The sequence below is a fragment of the Panthera uncia genome, assembly GCF_023721935.1.
Source record: "Panthera uncia isolate 11264 chromosome D3 unlocalized genomic scaffold, Puncia_PCG_1.0 HiC_scaffold_8, whole genome shotgun sequence".
Lineage (NCBI taxonomy): Eukaryota > Metazoa > Chordata > Mammalia > Carnivora > Felidae > Panthera > Panthera uncia.
In genome coordinates, this window is record NW_026057586.1 from 84,480,621 (window position 1) to 84,498,522 (window position 17,902).

The 17,902-nt window shown below is 39.3% G+C and overlaps 1 protein-coding gene across 3 annotated transcripts in view; it reads left to right on the forward strand.

The window, feature by feature from the left end:
• The window catches only part of KNTC1 (kinetochore associated 1), a 74,760-nt gene that overhangs the window by 43,250 nt on the left and 13,608 nt on the right, over positions 1-17,902 (forward strand). For all 3 annotated transcript variants that reach the window (XM_049619427.1, XM_049619428.1, XM_049619429.1), the window contains 13 exons: positions 489-593; positions 1,037-1,165; positions 1,784-1,900; positions 3,986-4,095; positions 8,365-8,572; positions 9,923-10,012; positions 11,335-11,506; positions 11,594-11,652; positions 12,256-12,472; positions 13,495-13,568; positions 13,847-14,057; positions 14,178-14,287; positions 17,076-17,122. In XM_049619427.1, the coding sequence (XP_049475384.1) occupies positions 489-593; positions 1,037-1,165; positions 1,784-1,900; positions 3,986-4,095; positions 8,365-8,572; positions 9,923-10,012; positions 11,335-11,506; positions 11,594-11,652; positions 12,256-12,472; positions 13,495-13,568; positions 13,847-14,057; positions 14,178-14,287; positions 17,076-17,122 (1,649 nt within the window). The remainder of the gene's footprint in view (positions 1-488; positions 594-1,036; positions 1,166-1,783; positions 1,901-3,985; positions 4,096-8,364; positions 8,573-9,922; positions 10,013-11,334; positions 11,507-11,593; positions 11,653-12,255; positions 12,473-13,494; positions 13,569-13,846; positions 14,058-14,177; positions 14,288-17,075; positions 17,123-17,902) is intronic.

Genomic DNA, 17,902 nt, shown 5'->3' on the forward strand with positions numbered 1-17,902 from the left:
TATATACATTTTTTTTTTGAAAGACGGGGAGTGTGCAAGTGTGGAGGGAGGGACAGAGAGAGGGAGAGAGAAAGAATCTTAAGCAGGCTCTGCATTCAGCACAGAATCTGATGTGGAGCTCAATCCCATGACCCTGATCTGAGCCAAATTCAAGAGTTAGATGCTTAACCAACTAAGCCACCCAGGTGCCCCAAAATTAACTTTAAGTAAAGTATTGCTTTCAAAATTGCACATTTTAAGTCTGTCAACAGTGTATTCACCATGTCACCAACAGCACAGTCAAGGTCTAGAATATTTGAAAAGGTTCCTTTTTGTGCCTTCCCAGTCAGTTCCCCCCTCAGCTGCAGCATTCTGTCATCATAGATTAAATGCCAGCACATTTTGCATATAATGATGAATTTTCAAAGTTCCTTAATATTTAAGAAGAGTTTTCAAAATGACACATAGATAGAAGTAGACCTAACAATTCTTTTGTTCTTTTCTAAAAGTTGTTTGGAGAGGCCACATTAGTTAAATCAAGGCATGTTGTTATGGAACTGAAAGAGAAAGCTGTTACATTTATCAGGGGAAACGCTACAACACTGTTGCACAAAGTGAGTATCCGTTCTTGGTAAGCTGCTCTCTCTCTCTCTCTCTCTCTCTCTCTCTCTCTCTTTCTTTTTTTTTTTTTTTTCCTTTTCTCTCTTCTAGTTGCTTCTGATATCTCAGGATAAGAATGAGGATGGGGAGGGCATATTGGGGCTTAAAGAGAAGTGATGGGATTGTCAGGGAGAAGAAGGTAAGGGTTCTGTGCTATATACAACCTGTCCAAGTTGTTTCCTTAAGTTTATGATAATGATAAAGGATATTAAAACTAAGCATACAAGTTGGAACCAAGTTACTCTAAATCACTTTTCACGAAACTTATTCTTTCTTTCTTTCTTATTCTTCTTATTCTTAGGGGTTATAATTAAATTTGATAACAAATAAGCATTCAGAGACCAAATTCTATTTTGATTGTAAAGAATGTCCTTCTCTTGATGCTTTCTTCCAATAGGTATTTAATTGTCGCCTGGTGGATCTTGACTTGGCATTGGGTTACTGCACTCTGTTACCCCAAAAAGAAGTGTTTGAAAATCTCTGGAAGCTCATAGATAAAGCGTGGCAGAATTACGACAAAATTTTGGTATGGCCTGAGCAAGCACAGCTTCATTTCTTTATGAAGAGATTTAGGGGAAAAAATGAAGTTGGCTTTGCCACTTAATGATTTAGCAGAAGAAATGTGGAGCAAACTCTCTTGTTTTCTAACAGCTTTTCCTTGACTACTGACACACCAGTGAATGTATATGCAGGTCATAAGCACTGCTCAACCCAAAGAATTAGGATATTTTTTATTTCTTAAATCTGTATGTGGCCATAGACCTTCACTTCTTACATTTACTATATCTGAAGTGTATTTGAAACCTTAGACCCACGAGCCAGGTCTTTTTTGTTGGACAAGGTTAGCAGATGCAGAATCTCTCTTTGATGTTTGTTTTAAAATTTGCCTTTTGTGGGGATTTTATTTTCAGGATAACCAAAATTTGGCCTTTTCTTTGAAGAAAAGCCAGACTACATTTATGGCATCATAATAAAAGCTGAATGACCTATTAATATCAATAATGACTGTGTGTATGAAGCAATATGTAATATTCCACACTGTTATCACAAAGAAAGGTTATGATTTTTATTGTTGGGTTTCATCCAAAAGGTGTTAGAACATATTCTATTGTGATTGAATTTTAATTCTATTTTAATTTTTTAGGCAATATCTCTGGTGGGCTCTCAGCTGGCCAGCCTCTATCAGGAAATAGAAACAGAGCTTAAGTTCCGTGAACTCAGTACTGATGCTCAGTGGGGTATTCGTCTTGGCAAACTTGGTGTGAGTATTCTTCAGAGTACCATCAAATTTGATCCATTCTGATGATTTCCCCAGGAAATCTTAAAGTCTTCTTCTTTGGGGAGAGGATATATGTTGTGGACTCATAAATTTTAGTTATATTAAATATACACATTATTGTTTTCAAACAAATAAGGACCATTTGCTTCATTTCCTGTTTTCTGTATTTTTAAGAAAATTTAGAAGAGGCTTGACTTTTTTTTAACGTCTGTTTATTTTTGAGAGAGACAGAATGTGAGTGGGGGAGGGGATGAGAGAAAGGGAGACAGAATCCAAAGCAGGCTCCAGGATCTGAGCTGTCAGCACAGAGCCTGATGCAGGGCTCGGACTCATGAACTGTGAAATTATGATCTGAGCCAAAGTCGGACACTTAACCGACTGAGCCACCCAGGTGCCCTTGACTTTTTTTTAATGTTTATTTTTGAGAGAGAACGCACACGAGAGAGCAGAGCAGGGACAGAGAGAGAAGGAGAGAGAATCCCAAACAGAGAGAGGGAGAGAGAATGCCAAGCAGGTTCTGCACTGAAAGGTGTGGGACTTGAACCATGAACCGTGAGATCATGACCGGAGCCAAAATCAAGAGTTGGACACTTAACTGACTGAGCTACCCAGATGCACCCCTGAGGCTTGACATTTTTTTCTACTTAGCTTTCCCATTGATAGAACTATATCTAGGATTAATTAACATATAAGCTGTTTCAGACCTAGCCTTTAGCCTCATACTTTTCTGTTGCTGTTTGGTGGAAGATAAGTCAATGTGAAGGTGCCTGGGTGGCTCAGTCGGTTAAGCATCTGACTTTGGCTCAGGTCATGATCTCATGATTTGTGAGTTTGAGCCCTTCATCAGGCTTTGCACTGACAGTGCAGAGCATGCTTGAGATTCTCTCCCTCCCTCTTTGCTCCCTCCCTGCTTGTGTGCTCTCTCTCTCGCTCACTCTCTCTCAAAATAAGTAAATTTAAAAATTAAAAAGATAACATCAGTGTGTACACAGGTATACTGAAGTTTATGAACTCCTAGGGAAAAGTCATTTTTCACTTTGTAAAAACAAACAAAACTGTGTTCTTGACACTATGTCTTTAAAACATTTTGGAGCGCCCGGGTGGCTCAGTCGGTTAAGCGTCCGACTTCGGCTCAGGTCGTGATCTCGCGGTCCGTGAGTTTGAGCCCTGCGTCGGGCTCTGTGCTGACAGCTCAGAACATTATGAACATTATGTGGCTTGAAATTCACATGCATTCACTTAGAAGTAAGACCCACCGAGAAAGTGGACATACTGCCTTTTTGTTTTAGATCACTGGTTGACAGAAAGGCATCCTCTATTTTCTACAGGAGGTCCTCAAACTATACGAGTATAATACATCTGGCTGTAGAGTATAATTCAGTCTCTCCGTGATTCAGTTCGCGTGATGCTGCATTTCTATGCCTTGCCATCTTGACCACAGCCTCTCTTTCAGTCTGCTTTAGACACTCAGTGCGTTTGGTATTTTTTTTAAAAGTATTTCTTCTTGGGGCGCCTGGGTGGCTCAGTCGGTTAAGCATCCGACTTCAGCTCAGGTCACGATCTCGCGGTCCGTGAGTTCGAGCCCCGCGTCGGGCTCTGGGCTGATGGCTCGGAGCCTGGAGCCTATTTCAGATTCTGTGTCTCCCTCTCTCTGACCCTCCCCTGTTCATGCTCTGTCTCTCTCTGTCTCAAAAATAATAAATAAAAATTAAAAAAAAAAAACACTTTATTTTACTTGCAAGTAGGCTAATCAGGAATGTGATCACTACAGAAAGGATATGTGTTTTGAAGCCTAGTTCAAATGTAGAAATGGGACTGGTTATTGATAACAACTAATTGATGAAGAACCAAAGGGTAACCTGACTAAGAGATTTGGGGCCCATAGCCAAATATACCTGACATCTCAGAATGATGGTCAAGTTGGGTAGGGGGATAAAAAAGGGTTAGAGGAGTCTAGAAAAATGTTTCTCTATAAAAAAGGATAGTAAAAAGGCAAATCACCATGGTGTCCTTATTCTAATACCTTTCGCTTTATTGGGGTTTTTGTTTTGCTCTTTTTATTTCTAGATTTCTTTCCAGCCGGTTTTCAGGCAACATTTTCTCACCAAGAAAGACCTCATTAAAGCTCTTGTGGAGAATATAGATATGGACACAAGCCTCATTCTGGAATATTGCTGGTAACTCTTTAAACTTTAGTGGTATTTTTACTATTAGGTTAACAAACTGGTACTCCTTATTGCAAGAACACAGTAATAAAGATGATTATTCCATGCAGTCTATGGACTGTGGATGTTTTTTTTAACCTCCAAACTAAGTGAATCCAAAACCAGATTAAATTCTCTTAGGTTATCACCTTTTAAATTCATGGTTAAGTGTTTCCCAGACTTGCCTCATGTTGAACATCACCTGGGGCTCCTGATTAAAAATAAAGATTCTTGGGCCCCTTCCTGGTGGTTCTGACTCAGCAGATCTGGGCCAAGCCCCAAAATCTGATCCGTAATAGGAGTTCCAGATGATTCCCATGATAGGAAAGTTTGGGAGTATTGTTATGAGCAATTGAACTTCTAAATCAGATCAACATAGGGGCAAAGTAATCTTAAATGAAGATATAATGGAGAGAAAAAAAAAAGATGTAATGAAAAGTATGATTTAGAGGCACCTGGGTGGCTCAGTCAGTGAAGCATCCAAGTTCAGCTCAGGTCATGATCTTGCAATTCTTGAGTTCAAGCCTCACACTGGTGGTGCAGAGCCTGCTTGGGATTCTCTCTCTCTTTCTCTCTCTCTCTCTCTCTCTCTCTCTCTGTCTCTCTGCCCTTTCTCCACTTTTCTCTCTTCCTCTCTGAAAATAAATAAACTTAAAAACAGTTTATTTATTTTGAGACAAAGAGAGTGAGTAAGGTGGGGGCAGAGAGAGAAGGAGAGAGAGAATCAAGCAGGCTTAACACTGTCAGTGCAGAGCCCAGTGTGGGGCTTGAACTCACAAACCGTGAGATCATGACCTGAGCCGAAATCGGGAGTCAGATGCTTAACCGACTGAGCCACCCAGGCACCCTTATAAATAAACTCTTAAGTTAAAAAAAAAAAAAAAAGGATAATGATGTTTCTTATTGAAAGAAAAGTGTGGGGGGCGCACCTGGGTGGCTCAGTCAGTTAAGCATCTGATTTCTGCTCAGGTCATGATCTCACGGTTCATGGGTTTCAGCCCTGCATTGGGCTCTGGCTGACAGCTAAAGCTTGGAGCCTGCTTTGGATATTCTCTCTCTCTCTCTCTCTCTCTCTCTCTCTCTCTCTCTCTCTTTCTCTTTCTCTCTCTTTCTCTCTCTTTCTCTCTCTTTCTCTCTCTCTCTCTCTCTCTCTCTCTCTGCTCCTCCCCTGCTTGTGCTCTGTCTCTCTCAATAATAAATAAACAAAACTTTTTTTAATATGATTTAGGGAGAATTTTTTAAAATAACAAGTAATTAAAACTAAAACTAAATGTTTATATATAACAGTTATTGTGATAAGTAGGAGTAAATAATATCTCACATGTTTATCTAATAAATAGGATGACCAGATTGTTGTCACTTTATTAGTTGCAAAGTGCTTTCATGCACCATCATTTAATTTTTACATTTTTATTGCATATTAGCACCAATTTATATATGAGAAAACAAACCCATATTCAGTGACCCACTTAAGTGACTGGTTTTATTTTATTTTTTATTTTTTTTTTAATTTTTTTAATGAGACAGAGCATTTATTTATTTTTGAGACAGAGAGAGACAGAGCATGAACGGGGAGGGTCAGAGAGAGGGAGACACAGAATCCGAAACAGGCTCCAGGCTCTGAGCTGTCAGCACAGAGCCCGACGCGGGGCTCAAACTCACGGACCGTGAGATCATGACCTGAGCCGAAGTCGGCCGCTTAACCGACTGAGCCACCCAGGCGCCCCTAAGTGACTGGTTTTAAAATACTGTCTCTACCCTACTCATGCTCTCTCTCAAAAACAAATAAACAAAAAAAATTTTTTAATGGTCCTACTTAAAGCTTTTCTTGATATTTGTTATTCTGTGTAGCAAATTAAGCTATCATATTGTTAATAGGGCTTAAGGCATTTCAATTGTCTATAATTTCATTCTTCATTTTTTTCAAATTTTTATTTAAATTTTAGTTAACATACAGTGCAATATTGGTTTCAGAAGTAGAATTCAGTGATTCATCACTTACATACAACGCACAGTGCTCATCATTAACAAGTGCCCTCCTTTATATTTGTTTTAATTTTTTTTTTAATGTTTATTTATTTTTGAGAGAGAGAGAGAGACAGAGACAGAGCATGAGCAGGTGAGGGGCAGAGAGAGAGAGGGAATCACAGAATCTGAAGCAGACTCCAGGCTCTGAGCTGTCAGCACAGAGCCCCATGCGGGGCTCGAACTCAAGAACCTTGAGATCATGACCTGAGCCGAAGTTGGACGCTTAACTGACTGAGCCACCCAGGTGCCCCTGTTTTAATATTTTTTAACGTTTATTTTATTTATTTATTTAAAAAAAATTTTTTTTTTTAACGTTTATTTATTTTTGAGACAGAGAGAGACAGAGCATGAACGGGGGAGGGTCAGAGAGAGGGAGACAGAATCTGAAACAAGCTCCAGGCTCTGAGCTGTCAGCACAGAGCCCGACGCGGGGCTCGAACTCACGGACCGCGAGATCATGACCTGAGCCGAAGTCGGCCGCTTAACCGACTGAGCCACCCAGGCGCCCCTTTTAACGTTTATTTGAGACAGAGAGACAGAGTGCAAGTGGGGAGGGGCAGAGAGAAGGAGACAGAATCCGAAGCAGGCTCCAGGCTTTGAGATGTCAGCACAGAGCCCGACGCGGGGCTCAAACTCTAACCATGAGATCGTGACCTGAGCCAAAGTCAGATGCTTAACCGACTGAGCCACCCAGGCACCGCAGCAAGTGCCCTTCTTAATATCCATCACCCATCTAGCTCATCTCCCACTCACATCTCTCCATCAACCGTTTGTTCTCTATCTTTAAGAGTCTCTCATGGTTTGTTTCCCTCTCTCTTTTCTCCTCCTCCCATATGTTCATCTGTTTTGTTTCTTAAATTCCACATGAGTTAAATCATATGGTATTTGTCTTTCTCTGAATTATTTCACTTAGCACAATACACATAATAGCTCCATTTCATTCTTATTTTTTTAATCTTTATTATTTTTCTAATAAGATAGAACATATTAAAATCAAAGTTCCATATAATCTTACCATTCAGGAATAATCACCGTTTAAAGAATTTCGCCTATATTGTTCCTTTATTTCCCCTATGCATATAAAAACATGCATTCTTTAAGTTTATCACAAACAGAATCATATTTTACAAACTATTTTATAGCATGCATCATTCACTTAACAGTATATTTATAAGATTGGTACATATAGCTTTTCTTTGTATCTCTTGAACTCTGGTATTCCTTTGTATGAATAACTTATTTAGCCCCTTTTCAATGGATAATTGAATTGCTCTCAGTTTTTAAATATTACAAACAGTTGTTGCAGCAGACATCCTTGTGTGTGTATCTTGGCTATTTTTTGTGAAGGGTGTGAAAGTGGAATTGCCCTATTAAATATTTTCAATTTTATTAACAAATTTATCCCCAGTATTATGCCATTACATGGCCATGATTTTTTTTTAAGTTTATTTTATTTTTATTTTGAGAGACAGAGTGCAAGCAGAGAGGGACAGAGAGAGAGAGAGGAGAGAGAGAATCCCAGGCAGGCCCCATGGTGTCAGTGCAGAGTCCAACGTGGGGCTCTATCTGGTGAGCTGTGAGATCATGACCTGAGCCAAGATCAAGAGTCAGATGCTTAACTGACTGAGCCACCCAAGCACCCCAAGATCTGATGATTTATTTATTTATTTAAATTTTTTAGTGTTTATTTTTGAGAGCATGTGTGAGTGGGGGAGGGGCAGACAGAGAGGGAGACAGAGGAACTGAAGCAGGCTCTGCACTAACAGCACAGAACCCAACATGGGACTTGAACCCACCAACAATGAGATCATGACCTGAGCTAAAGTCAGGTGCTTAACCAACTGAGCTACCCAAAGGGCCCCAAGATCTGGATTTTTTTTAAGCGTATTTAGTTTTTGAGAGAGGGAGAGAGTGAGAATCTCAAGCAGGCTCCGTCCACACTGCCAGCATGGAGCCTGATGCAGGACTGGAACCCATGAACTGCAAGATCATGACCTGAACTGAAACCAGGAGTCCTACGCTTTAACCGACTAAGCCCCCTAGGTGCCCCCAAGATCTGATTTTTTAAAGACAGCAGTTAACTCTTGATGATGTGTATGTGATCTGATAATGAGGCTGGACAATGAGAGGGTTCGATGGGAGTGTGTCAGTGAGAAATTGTATGAAAACACATGCATGGAGAGAAGTTAGCCTGTATTTGAATACTTCTTTCAGCACATTTCAGTTGGACTGTGATGCAGCTCTTCAGCTATTCATCGAAACACTGCTACACAACACCAATGCCAGCCAAGGCCAGGGAGACATGAGCACACAGTCTGCAAAGCAGCAGCACCCCAAACTCCTGGCCAAAGCCCTGGAAATGGTTCCTCTACTGACGAGCACAAAAGATCTGGTCATCAGTCTTAGTGGAATACTGCATAAGGTAGATGAATGGGGAACTGAATGTATCGGGTCACTTCAAACATCCCTCCTACCCTTAGTTAATTTAGGTACATAAAGTAACAAGCTGGAAAAGTAAGTCCTGTATTTTTTATAAACTTATAATTTTGGTAATTTTAGATTTCTACCTTTTTAATATAGTTTAATGTAGTAGTTTTCTTCCCTTTTTCCCTGAAAATAGAAATAGCATTGTTTTTCAGATTTTTGAAAATAGCACACATTCTTTGAAAAAGATGAAACTAGAGAGAAGTATTAATCAAAAAGCAAAATCTCTATAACCCCATTCCCATAGATAAAAACGTTAGTAGTTTGGTGACTGATTTAGACTAAATATTCTATTCTGTTCTTCTCCTTTTTTCACTGAACATATTGTCATTATGTGTCAATAACATACATCTATCTCATTTTTGACAGGTACATATTACTCCACTGTGTGGATAAACATACTGTAACCAAGCCTTTAGGGATGGACACTTAAATTATTTGTATATTTTCCTATTAAATATTGCTACAGTGAATATCTCCATACATACATATACCTATTTGGCCTCTAGTCTGATTATTTTCTTAGGACATCTTCCTGAGAATTGAAACTTTTAAGTCAAGGAGTAGTTTGTTGGGGGAGTAAAGGTGGATTGAAGGGCAAGGAAGATTGTAAGATTACAAGAAATACTTCAGTATTTCCTGAAATTCAGCCAAAATTAATAAAGACTTTCCAAAAGTTCTAGGTACTACGGAAATCATCTTCCCACTTAGTTCAGTGTTGTTATTCATGTGACTTGAGTTGGCATTTAAGAAATGAAAAAAAAGTAATGGTGTGTGGGCAGAAACAAAGAACAAAGAGAATACTTCCTTTCTTTTCATGAACATATATAGATGCCACCCAATTAATTTTTGCATTTTAGTATGTGGTTAGAGCCAGAATGGAATACTTGGAGAAACTTTTGCTTGGAGGCCCAAACTTTTAGTTACATAATTTTCAAGAAAATGTCCATTTCCTCCTATTGTACTTTTCCCATCTTAAATGGAAGACATAGAATTTTCATTTAAAGATCTTACAAAATTATGAAGTCTTGATATATTTATTCTTTCTAGATTTTTAGTATCCTAGGAACAGCTTTCTTTTTAAAATCACTTCTGAGACATTTTAAGGTTTATTTATCCTGATACAACTAATTTTAGAGATAAGAGCATTTCAGTTCATTTGTAGAAGAATTATCTAATCTAACACTATGGCACACTGAGATTTTACATTTTTGACCTGTACTGATGACCATAATAAAACCTGGCCTGGCACCATCTTAAGTTTTGACATATTTTTACTTTTATACAGTTGGATCCCTACAGCTACGAAATGATTGAAGTGGTCCTGAAGGTTATAGAAAGAGCTGATGAAAAGATAACCAACATTAATATCAATCAGGTATAACTAATGTATTGTAGATTTTAGAATTATATTTTTGCTTCTTTTTGGATCATTTCACAAAATTGTGGTCCTATAGGACCTTTCTGGACTGTCCTTTGAGCTTCATTTTTTGTTTGGTTCCTCTTTATTTTTTTTATTTTTATTTTTTTTTAAGATTTTTTAAAAATATTTTGTTTTGAGAGAGAGTGCGTGTGCGCGCACGCGCGTGTGAGTGGGGGAGGGGCAGAGGGAGAGACAATTCCAAGCAGGCTCTGCACTGTCAGCAGAGAGGCCTCCTCGGGGCTTAATCTCACAAACTGTGAGATCATGACCTAAGCCAGAATCAAGAGTCAGACACTTAACTGACTGAGCCACCCAGGCGCCCCTGGTTCTTTCAAAGGGATACAGAAGTAAAAAGACTTGTCACTCTCAGGGTGCCTGGGTGGCTCAGCCACTTAAGTGTTTGACTTTGGCTCAGGTTATGATCTCACGGTTTGTGGGTTCGAGGCCCAGCATGGGGTTTGGCACTGACTGCTCAGAGCCTGCTTTGGATTCTCTGTCTCCCTCTCTCTCTGCCCCTCTGCCACTAATGCTTTCTGTAAATAAATACTTCTCATGCTCTTCATATTTTATCGTTTATCTTAATCCTATTTTGGCTTTACTGAGGCAGTTTAAATTTGTCTAAGATCATGAAGTCACTAAAGGACTAATTTAGAAGAATTAAAGCAAAATTTCTGTGATTCGACAACAACAACAACAAAAAAGAAGTGGTAGTATGTGGGACCCAGAGTCAGATTCCACTTTCTATATTAGTAGGTAGGGCTGACTCGATTCTAGTACTTTCAGTAACTTCTTAGTCTTTTCTGAATTTTGGTCATAGTAGCTTTTGTATCTTTTTAAAATGGATTCAAACATTAAAAGAAAATGGGTTGATTCAAAAAATTATACAAGCACCCAAAATATCAGATATAAGCCTAAAGAGATGTAAGGGTATAGAGGATTAATTTTAGACCTACTGCCTGCCTTTTTAAAATGAAATCCAGTATTTTTGAGATCTTCCTCAGACTGTTTGAAGAGGTTATGGGGAACTTTCAGACTCACTTAGAAAAATCCCATCAATAACAGGGTTCCATTAGTTTCTCTGAGTATAATTTCTTTAATCATCATATAAATTGTGGTTTAGAAGGATAATCTTAGAGGTAAAACTACAAAAGGTTTTGGTTCTCTTAATGAAAACAAGACCGTCTCAGGAATGGAATTCTATGATACAATCAAGTTAGAGAGTTAAGAAACAGGATTGGTTTAAGCTCACAAGAAAATACATTTATATTTTAATATAGGCATTGAGTCTTCTGAAACATTTGAAATCATACAGAAGAATATCTCCTCCGGTGGACCTAGAATATCAGTATATGTTGGAGCATGTGATAAGTTTGCCATCAGCTGCCCAAACTAGACTGCCTTTTCACCTAATATTCTTTGGCACAGCACAGAACTTCTGGAAAATTCTCTGTATGTTCCTTAACTTCTTATGAATTTTACTGAATAGCCCAAATTTGTTTTCTTAAGCAAATCATAATCTTCTTGTTTCTTTTTTAGCTACAGAACTCAGTGAAGAATCTTTTCCAACACTGCTCCTGATTTGTAAATTAATGAAGGTAATGGGTTGAGACTTGGTCAAACATACCTTTATACCCTCTAGTTAACTCAGACCCTACTTTGTAGAAGGATTTTGTACTACTTTCATGTAAAACCCTTAAAGGTGAGCATGTAAATCAACCTTAAGTTTTTTCTTTTAAGTGTATGGTTTTTTTTTTGTTTTTTTTTTGTTTTTTTTTTTTCAACGTTTATTTATTTTTGGGACAGAGAGAGACAGAGCATGAACGGGGGAGGGACAGAGAGAGAGGGAGACACAGAATCGGAAACAGGCTCCAGGCTCTGAGCCATCAGCCCAGAGCCTGACGCGGGGCTCGAACTCACGGACCGTGAGATCGTGACCTGGCTGAAGTCGGACGCTTAACCGACTGCGCCACCCAGGCGCCCCTAAGTGTATGTTTTTTAATGTTAATTTATTTGGGGGCAGGGGAGGGGCAGAGAGGGAGAGAATCCCAAGCAGGCTCTGCACTCCTAACAAAGAGCCCTTTGTAGGGCTTGATCTCACGACCATGAGATCCTGATCTGAACCGAAATCAGTCCGATGTTTAACCGACTGAGCCACCCAGGTGCCCCCAGCCTTAACTTTTCTTTTCCTCTCTTTGAAGTTCTCTTTGGACACTCTGTATGTGTCTACAGCCAAACATGTTTTTGAAAAAAAACTGAAGCCAAAGCTTCTGAAGTTAACACAAGCTAAATCCTCAACACTGATTAACAAGGAAATAACTAAGATCACTCAAACCATCGAGTCCTACTTATTGTCTATAGTTAACCCAGAGTGGGCTGTAGCTATTGGCATCAGTCTTGCCCAGGATATCCCAGAAGGTATGGATTCTTCCTCTAAATGGGCTCGAAATTGTCAGCTTATTTTGAACTTGCAATAAAAAAATTTACTCCTTACCTATCTTTGAGAAGAGGCATTTAAAACTATTGATGGTAGTTAAAAATGTTATGTGCCCTTTCTCTTCACTTGGTGCATTGCTGAAATGATTAAAATTTGCTGAATGTTGAAAGGCTCCAGTGAAGTCAGCAAGGCTCCTTGCAGCTTATCAGGGTGCAGGGATGTGGGTGTTCTCTACCTTGTTTTGTAGGAATAGAAATTGCTTCCTAACAGGTACTCCTGCTTCTAGTAATGAATCCTTACATGTTCTTGCATAACCAAATAAGCACACAAACACAGGCACTTACTGCCATGTTTTTAGTTGTAACAGAAGTCAAAAATAACTACTTTTTAGTTATTTTTTTAATATTTATTTATTTTTGAGACAGAGCACAAGCAGGGGAGGGGCAGAGAGAGAGAGAGGGAGACACAGAATCTGAAGCAGGCTCCAGGCTCTAGGCTCTGAGCTGTCAACACAAAGCCCAACGTAGGGCTTGAAACCACGAACCGTGAGATCATGACCTGAGCTGAGGTTGGATGCTTAACCAACTGAGCCACGCAGTCACCCGTAAAAAATAACTGTTTTTTTAAAATGCTCATTTGTCAGGAATTTGTTTTTAAAAATAGAGCATATGCATAGAATAGAATACTATATAGTTGATTTGGAAAGATACCCAAGGTGTATATTAAGTCAGAACAGTGGACAATAGCACATGTATGATCTTAGCCTGTTGGGGTTAAAATGTGTGCATGTATACACAGACACACACATACAGGGGAAACTTCTGAAGGAATAGAAGCTGAAGAGGAGCCTTTGGACTTTTTACTTTGATCCTTCTGTTTAAATTATGTTTTTTCTCTGAGTATGCATTCTTGTATAAAAAAAAAAACCTTGATAATTTGATTAAAATACATTTATCATAAAAGGATTATGATTTGTTTATAAATCTCTTTTTTATCTGTTCAGGTTCCTTCAAGATGTCCAGCTTGAAATTCTGCCTGTATTTAGCTGAGAGATGGCTACAGAATATCCCATGTCAGGTGAGTCTGAACTGTACAATGGAAGGCTCCTCTCTTTTCATTTACATAGTGTGCTCCCTGGCCCACCTTCTCATCCCGCCCTGCTGATGGCGTCTTGAAGGGTTGGATGCCTAAAATGGATAAAGAAGATGAGAATTTGTGTAGATATGTAAGGATGTAACTAAGGCAGGGAGGGATCTTGATTGATAAAGATGGATTCTTCGCCTCACCTGAGGTTTAGAATGTGACCTTTTCTTGGAATCCCTGCTTGGGATTTTTTTTTTTTTTTTTTTTTAAAGGATGAAACGCGTGAAAAAGCAGAGGCTTTGTTGAAGAAGCTTCATATTCAGTACCGGCGATCAGGCACTGAAGCTGTGCTCATAGCCCACAAGCTAAACACCGCGGAATATCTAAGAGTGATAGGAAAGCCTGCACATCTCATCGTCAGTCTGTACGATCATCCTAGCATAAGTCAAAGAATTCAGAATTCCTCCAGCAAAGAATATCCCGGTGAGGACAAAGCACCATTTATCTTTCTGCTCAGGGAGAACTGTCATTTTGATTCCCAGTTATCTTGCACTGAAAACTTGGGTTTTTCTTTTTTTAAACTCTTTATTTTGAATATCTTAGATATTCACGCAGCTGCCAAAGAAATTGCTGAAGTTAACGAAATTAATTTGGAGAAAGTCTGGGACATGTTGTTGGAGAAGTGGCTGTGCCCGTCCACAAAGCCTGGTGAGGTCAGTCCGTCCTCTGAGAAGTTCTCTTGTCCTTTCTGCTGGCTCTGCACTGATAGAACCTTCGGATTAGGAGCTCAGACTTAACACAAGGAATGTTTGCTGCTTTTTTTTTTTTTTTTTCAACGTTTATTTATTTTTGAGATAGAGAGAGACAGAGCATGAATGGGGGAGGGTCAGAGAGAGGGAGACACAGAATCCAAAACAGGCTCCAGGCTCTGAGCTGTAAGCACAGAGCCCGATGCGGGGCTTGAACTCACGAACTGTGAGATCATGACCTGAGCCGAAGTCGGCCGCTTAACCGACTGAGCCACCCAGGCGCCCCAGTGTTTGCTGCTTTTAATACCTTCTGTTATCAGATGAGTCTTCATGAGGTTATTTCCTTTTTCTTTCTATTTAAATATTGTTTTGCCACTATTTTACCTTTTAATTGGTGATTTCAGATGAACTCTTGTATAAAAGAAGTGGTCTGTGCTTAGATTCATGTGATTAACTTTTTATTTTTCTTAAATTCATGTGATAATTTTATTTTGAAATAATTTTAAACATACAGAAAAGTTGCAGTAGTGTGAATGAATTCCTGTACACCCTTCACCCAACTCTGTTGATGTTTAACATTTTGCCATATTTGCTTTGCCCTATAATATATATATTTATAGTATTTTTCTGGACCGTCTGAGAATTAATGGTATGTGGCATCCCCTTTCACCCCTTAACAAGTCTGTGTATCCTAAGAACAAGGCTTTTCTCTTAACCACAGTATAATTATCAAAATTGGATAATTTTAAATCGGTACACTATTGATACAGTACAAACATAGGCTTGAATCTGTGGTCCACGTTATAATTTAATGAATTGTCCCAATAGTGCTCTTTTAAGGAACTTTCTCCCCCTGGACCAGGGTCTAGTCTAAGACTATACATTGCATGTATTTGTCATATCTTTAATCTCTTTTATCTATCTATTTATTTATTTATTTAAAAAATTTTTTTGATATTTATGTATTTTTGACAGAGTGAGACAGAGCATGAGTGGGGGAGGGGCAGAGAGAGGGAGACACAGAATATGAAGCAGGCTCCAGGCTCTGAGCTGTTAGCACAGAGCCCGACGCGGGGCTGGAACTCACAAACCATGAGATCATGACCTGAGCCAAAGTCAGATGCTCAAACAACTGAGCCACCCAGATGCCGCATCTTTAATCTCTTTTAATCTAGAATAGTTTCATAGCTTTTCCTTGTCTTTCATGACACCTGACTTTAAAAAAAAAAATTTTTTTTTTAATGTTTATTTACTTTTGAGAGAGAGACACAGAGAGCCGGGGAGAGGCAGAGAGGAGGGGAGACACAGAATCTGAAGCAGGCTCCAGGCTCTGAGCTGTCAGCACAGAGCCCGATGCAGGACTCAAACCCACAAACTGAGATCATGACCTGAGCTGAAGTCAGACGCTTAACCCAGTGAGCCACCCAGGCACCCCTGATATTCTTGGAGAATACAGACCATTTATTTTAGAAGCTATCCTTCAATTTGTGTTTGTCTGATATTTCCTCATGATAAGATTCTAATGATGCATTTTGGGCCAGAATCCTACTTAAGTGATATCGTGTGCTTCTCAGGGTATGACATTTAGAGGCACGTGATGTCTGTTTACCAGAATAGGTGATGTGAGTTTAAATAACCTGGTTAAGATGTTGTCAGTGTCCATATTACATAGTTACTGTATTTCCTTTTGTAACTATTAGGGGAGGTGTTTTGAGACAGTTTAATAACTTGTTCCTCCTCAAACTCCTTTCCCTACGACACATAATCCAATTTAGCATCTATTGATGATTCTTACTCTAGTCTATTTTACTGTGATGGGATATTGATGTTTTTAAAGGGGGCCAGCCAGTTGGTTTGCAAAATGTCTCCTTGTGATGTTTCTCATGATTAGATTCAGGTTATGTGTTTTGGGCAAGGATACCATATAGGTAATGTGTTTTTTTTTTCAGTGTGTCACATCAGGAGGCATATAGTGTTAGAAGTAGTATCACTGACATTTATGCTGGGATTCAGCAATCCCAACACAATTTTCTGCAGTACTTCTGCGTTTTCAGGCAGAACTCAATTAGGGAGCCTTTCTCTATCCACCTAGGCAGATATGCTTGGAAAAAAATGTATGTGTCAACAAATACTATAACTGAAATGACAGGTTTTTTAAAATTATTTTTTATATCCCTTAGCATCCAATTTAGCAAGTATTTATTAAATGTTTGCAAAGAGCAAGGACTGTGCTTCAATGGAAACGGAAGCATATCTAGGCCTCAGAGAATCTGGTTGACTCAGAAACCGATGTGTTTTAACTTATACATAAATTCGAGGAACTGAACAAAAGCACCCTGAAGCCAGGAACTGGGACTGTCCATAGCACCTTGCACATTGCTTTGTAAGTCCCAGTAAATCTGTACTGAATTACTCAAGGACTCATTTAAAATCCATGGAGTCCTTTCCTTTTAAAAATTATCCAGTGACTGTAAACGCCAGGAGGACAGGAACATCTGTTTGATTCACTCAGGCAACCCACGAGCCTGGGATTGTGCCTGGCACATAGTAAGTGCTCAGTAAATATTTGTTGACTGAATAATGTGAGGAAACTAATTTTGAAAGGAAAAGTTTTTTCATAAAGTAATGGGTTACACTCTAATGTCTTCTATGTAAAACAATTCTGTGTATTGGGTTTTTCACCTAATAGGTTGTGTTAGCTTCTATAGTCCACAAACTTTTAGTTTTTGACTTTGTTTTTCACTTTTTCAAGAAACCGTCAGAATTATTTGAACTTCAAGAAGATGAAGCACTCCGAAGGTACTCTTTCTTTACTTAGATGTGTCTGTATCTTGTTGCCCAGTAGGAGTCTTAAAACAAATCTGTCAGAGGTTGGTTTTGAAAAGACTTTTCTTCCTGTAATTTGGGTCAGAGTCTCTGAGAAGAATCACTTCATTGATATATGGCCATGAATATGTACAACTACCTCCAGTGGAATAAACAACCAAGATCCAGAATTTCTGAACCTTCAGTGAGTCCCTACTGATGTTGAGGGTTCTTTAGCAGAGAACGCACCTCAAACAAAGGAGTATTCTTATTTGCTAGGCTAGGACTCTGGCCCCAGACCCCTATGTATTCTGTCCCCCAGGTGAGCTGGGCCTGGTTCAGGTATGGGCCACCAGCATTCCTTTCCCCTTCTAACCTAAGACTGAGACCAAGGAAGGCACGTTGGTTTCATCTAACATGCTAAATCTGATTGGTCATGGCTTGCTGACCATATCTGGGCCCAAATCTAAAAGGATATGGTAATCCATTAACGATGCTTGGCACAGGCACAGGAGAGGGAGTGGTGACATGCGTGCCAGCTTTTTGCCATTCCTGGTCTAGACCAAAAAGTAGGTCAAGTCACTTGTGAAGCCTTACACCCTGCGTCCGCCCTGGATCTGATAGAGAGGATGTGAAAAGGCAAACCCAAGAGAAGAATTTCTCCTGGTTTGGGCAGAGGTGGCTTACCACCCCTTCTATGTCCTCTTTTCCTGTGGACCCCACCTTGTCCTTGCTTAGTCTTTGAAACACAGGGGTACCTTTGTCTAAGCAACA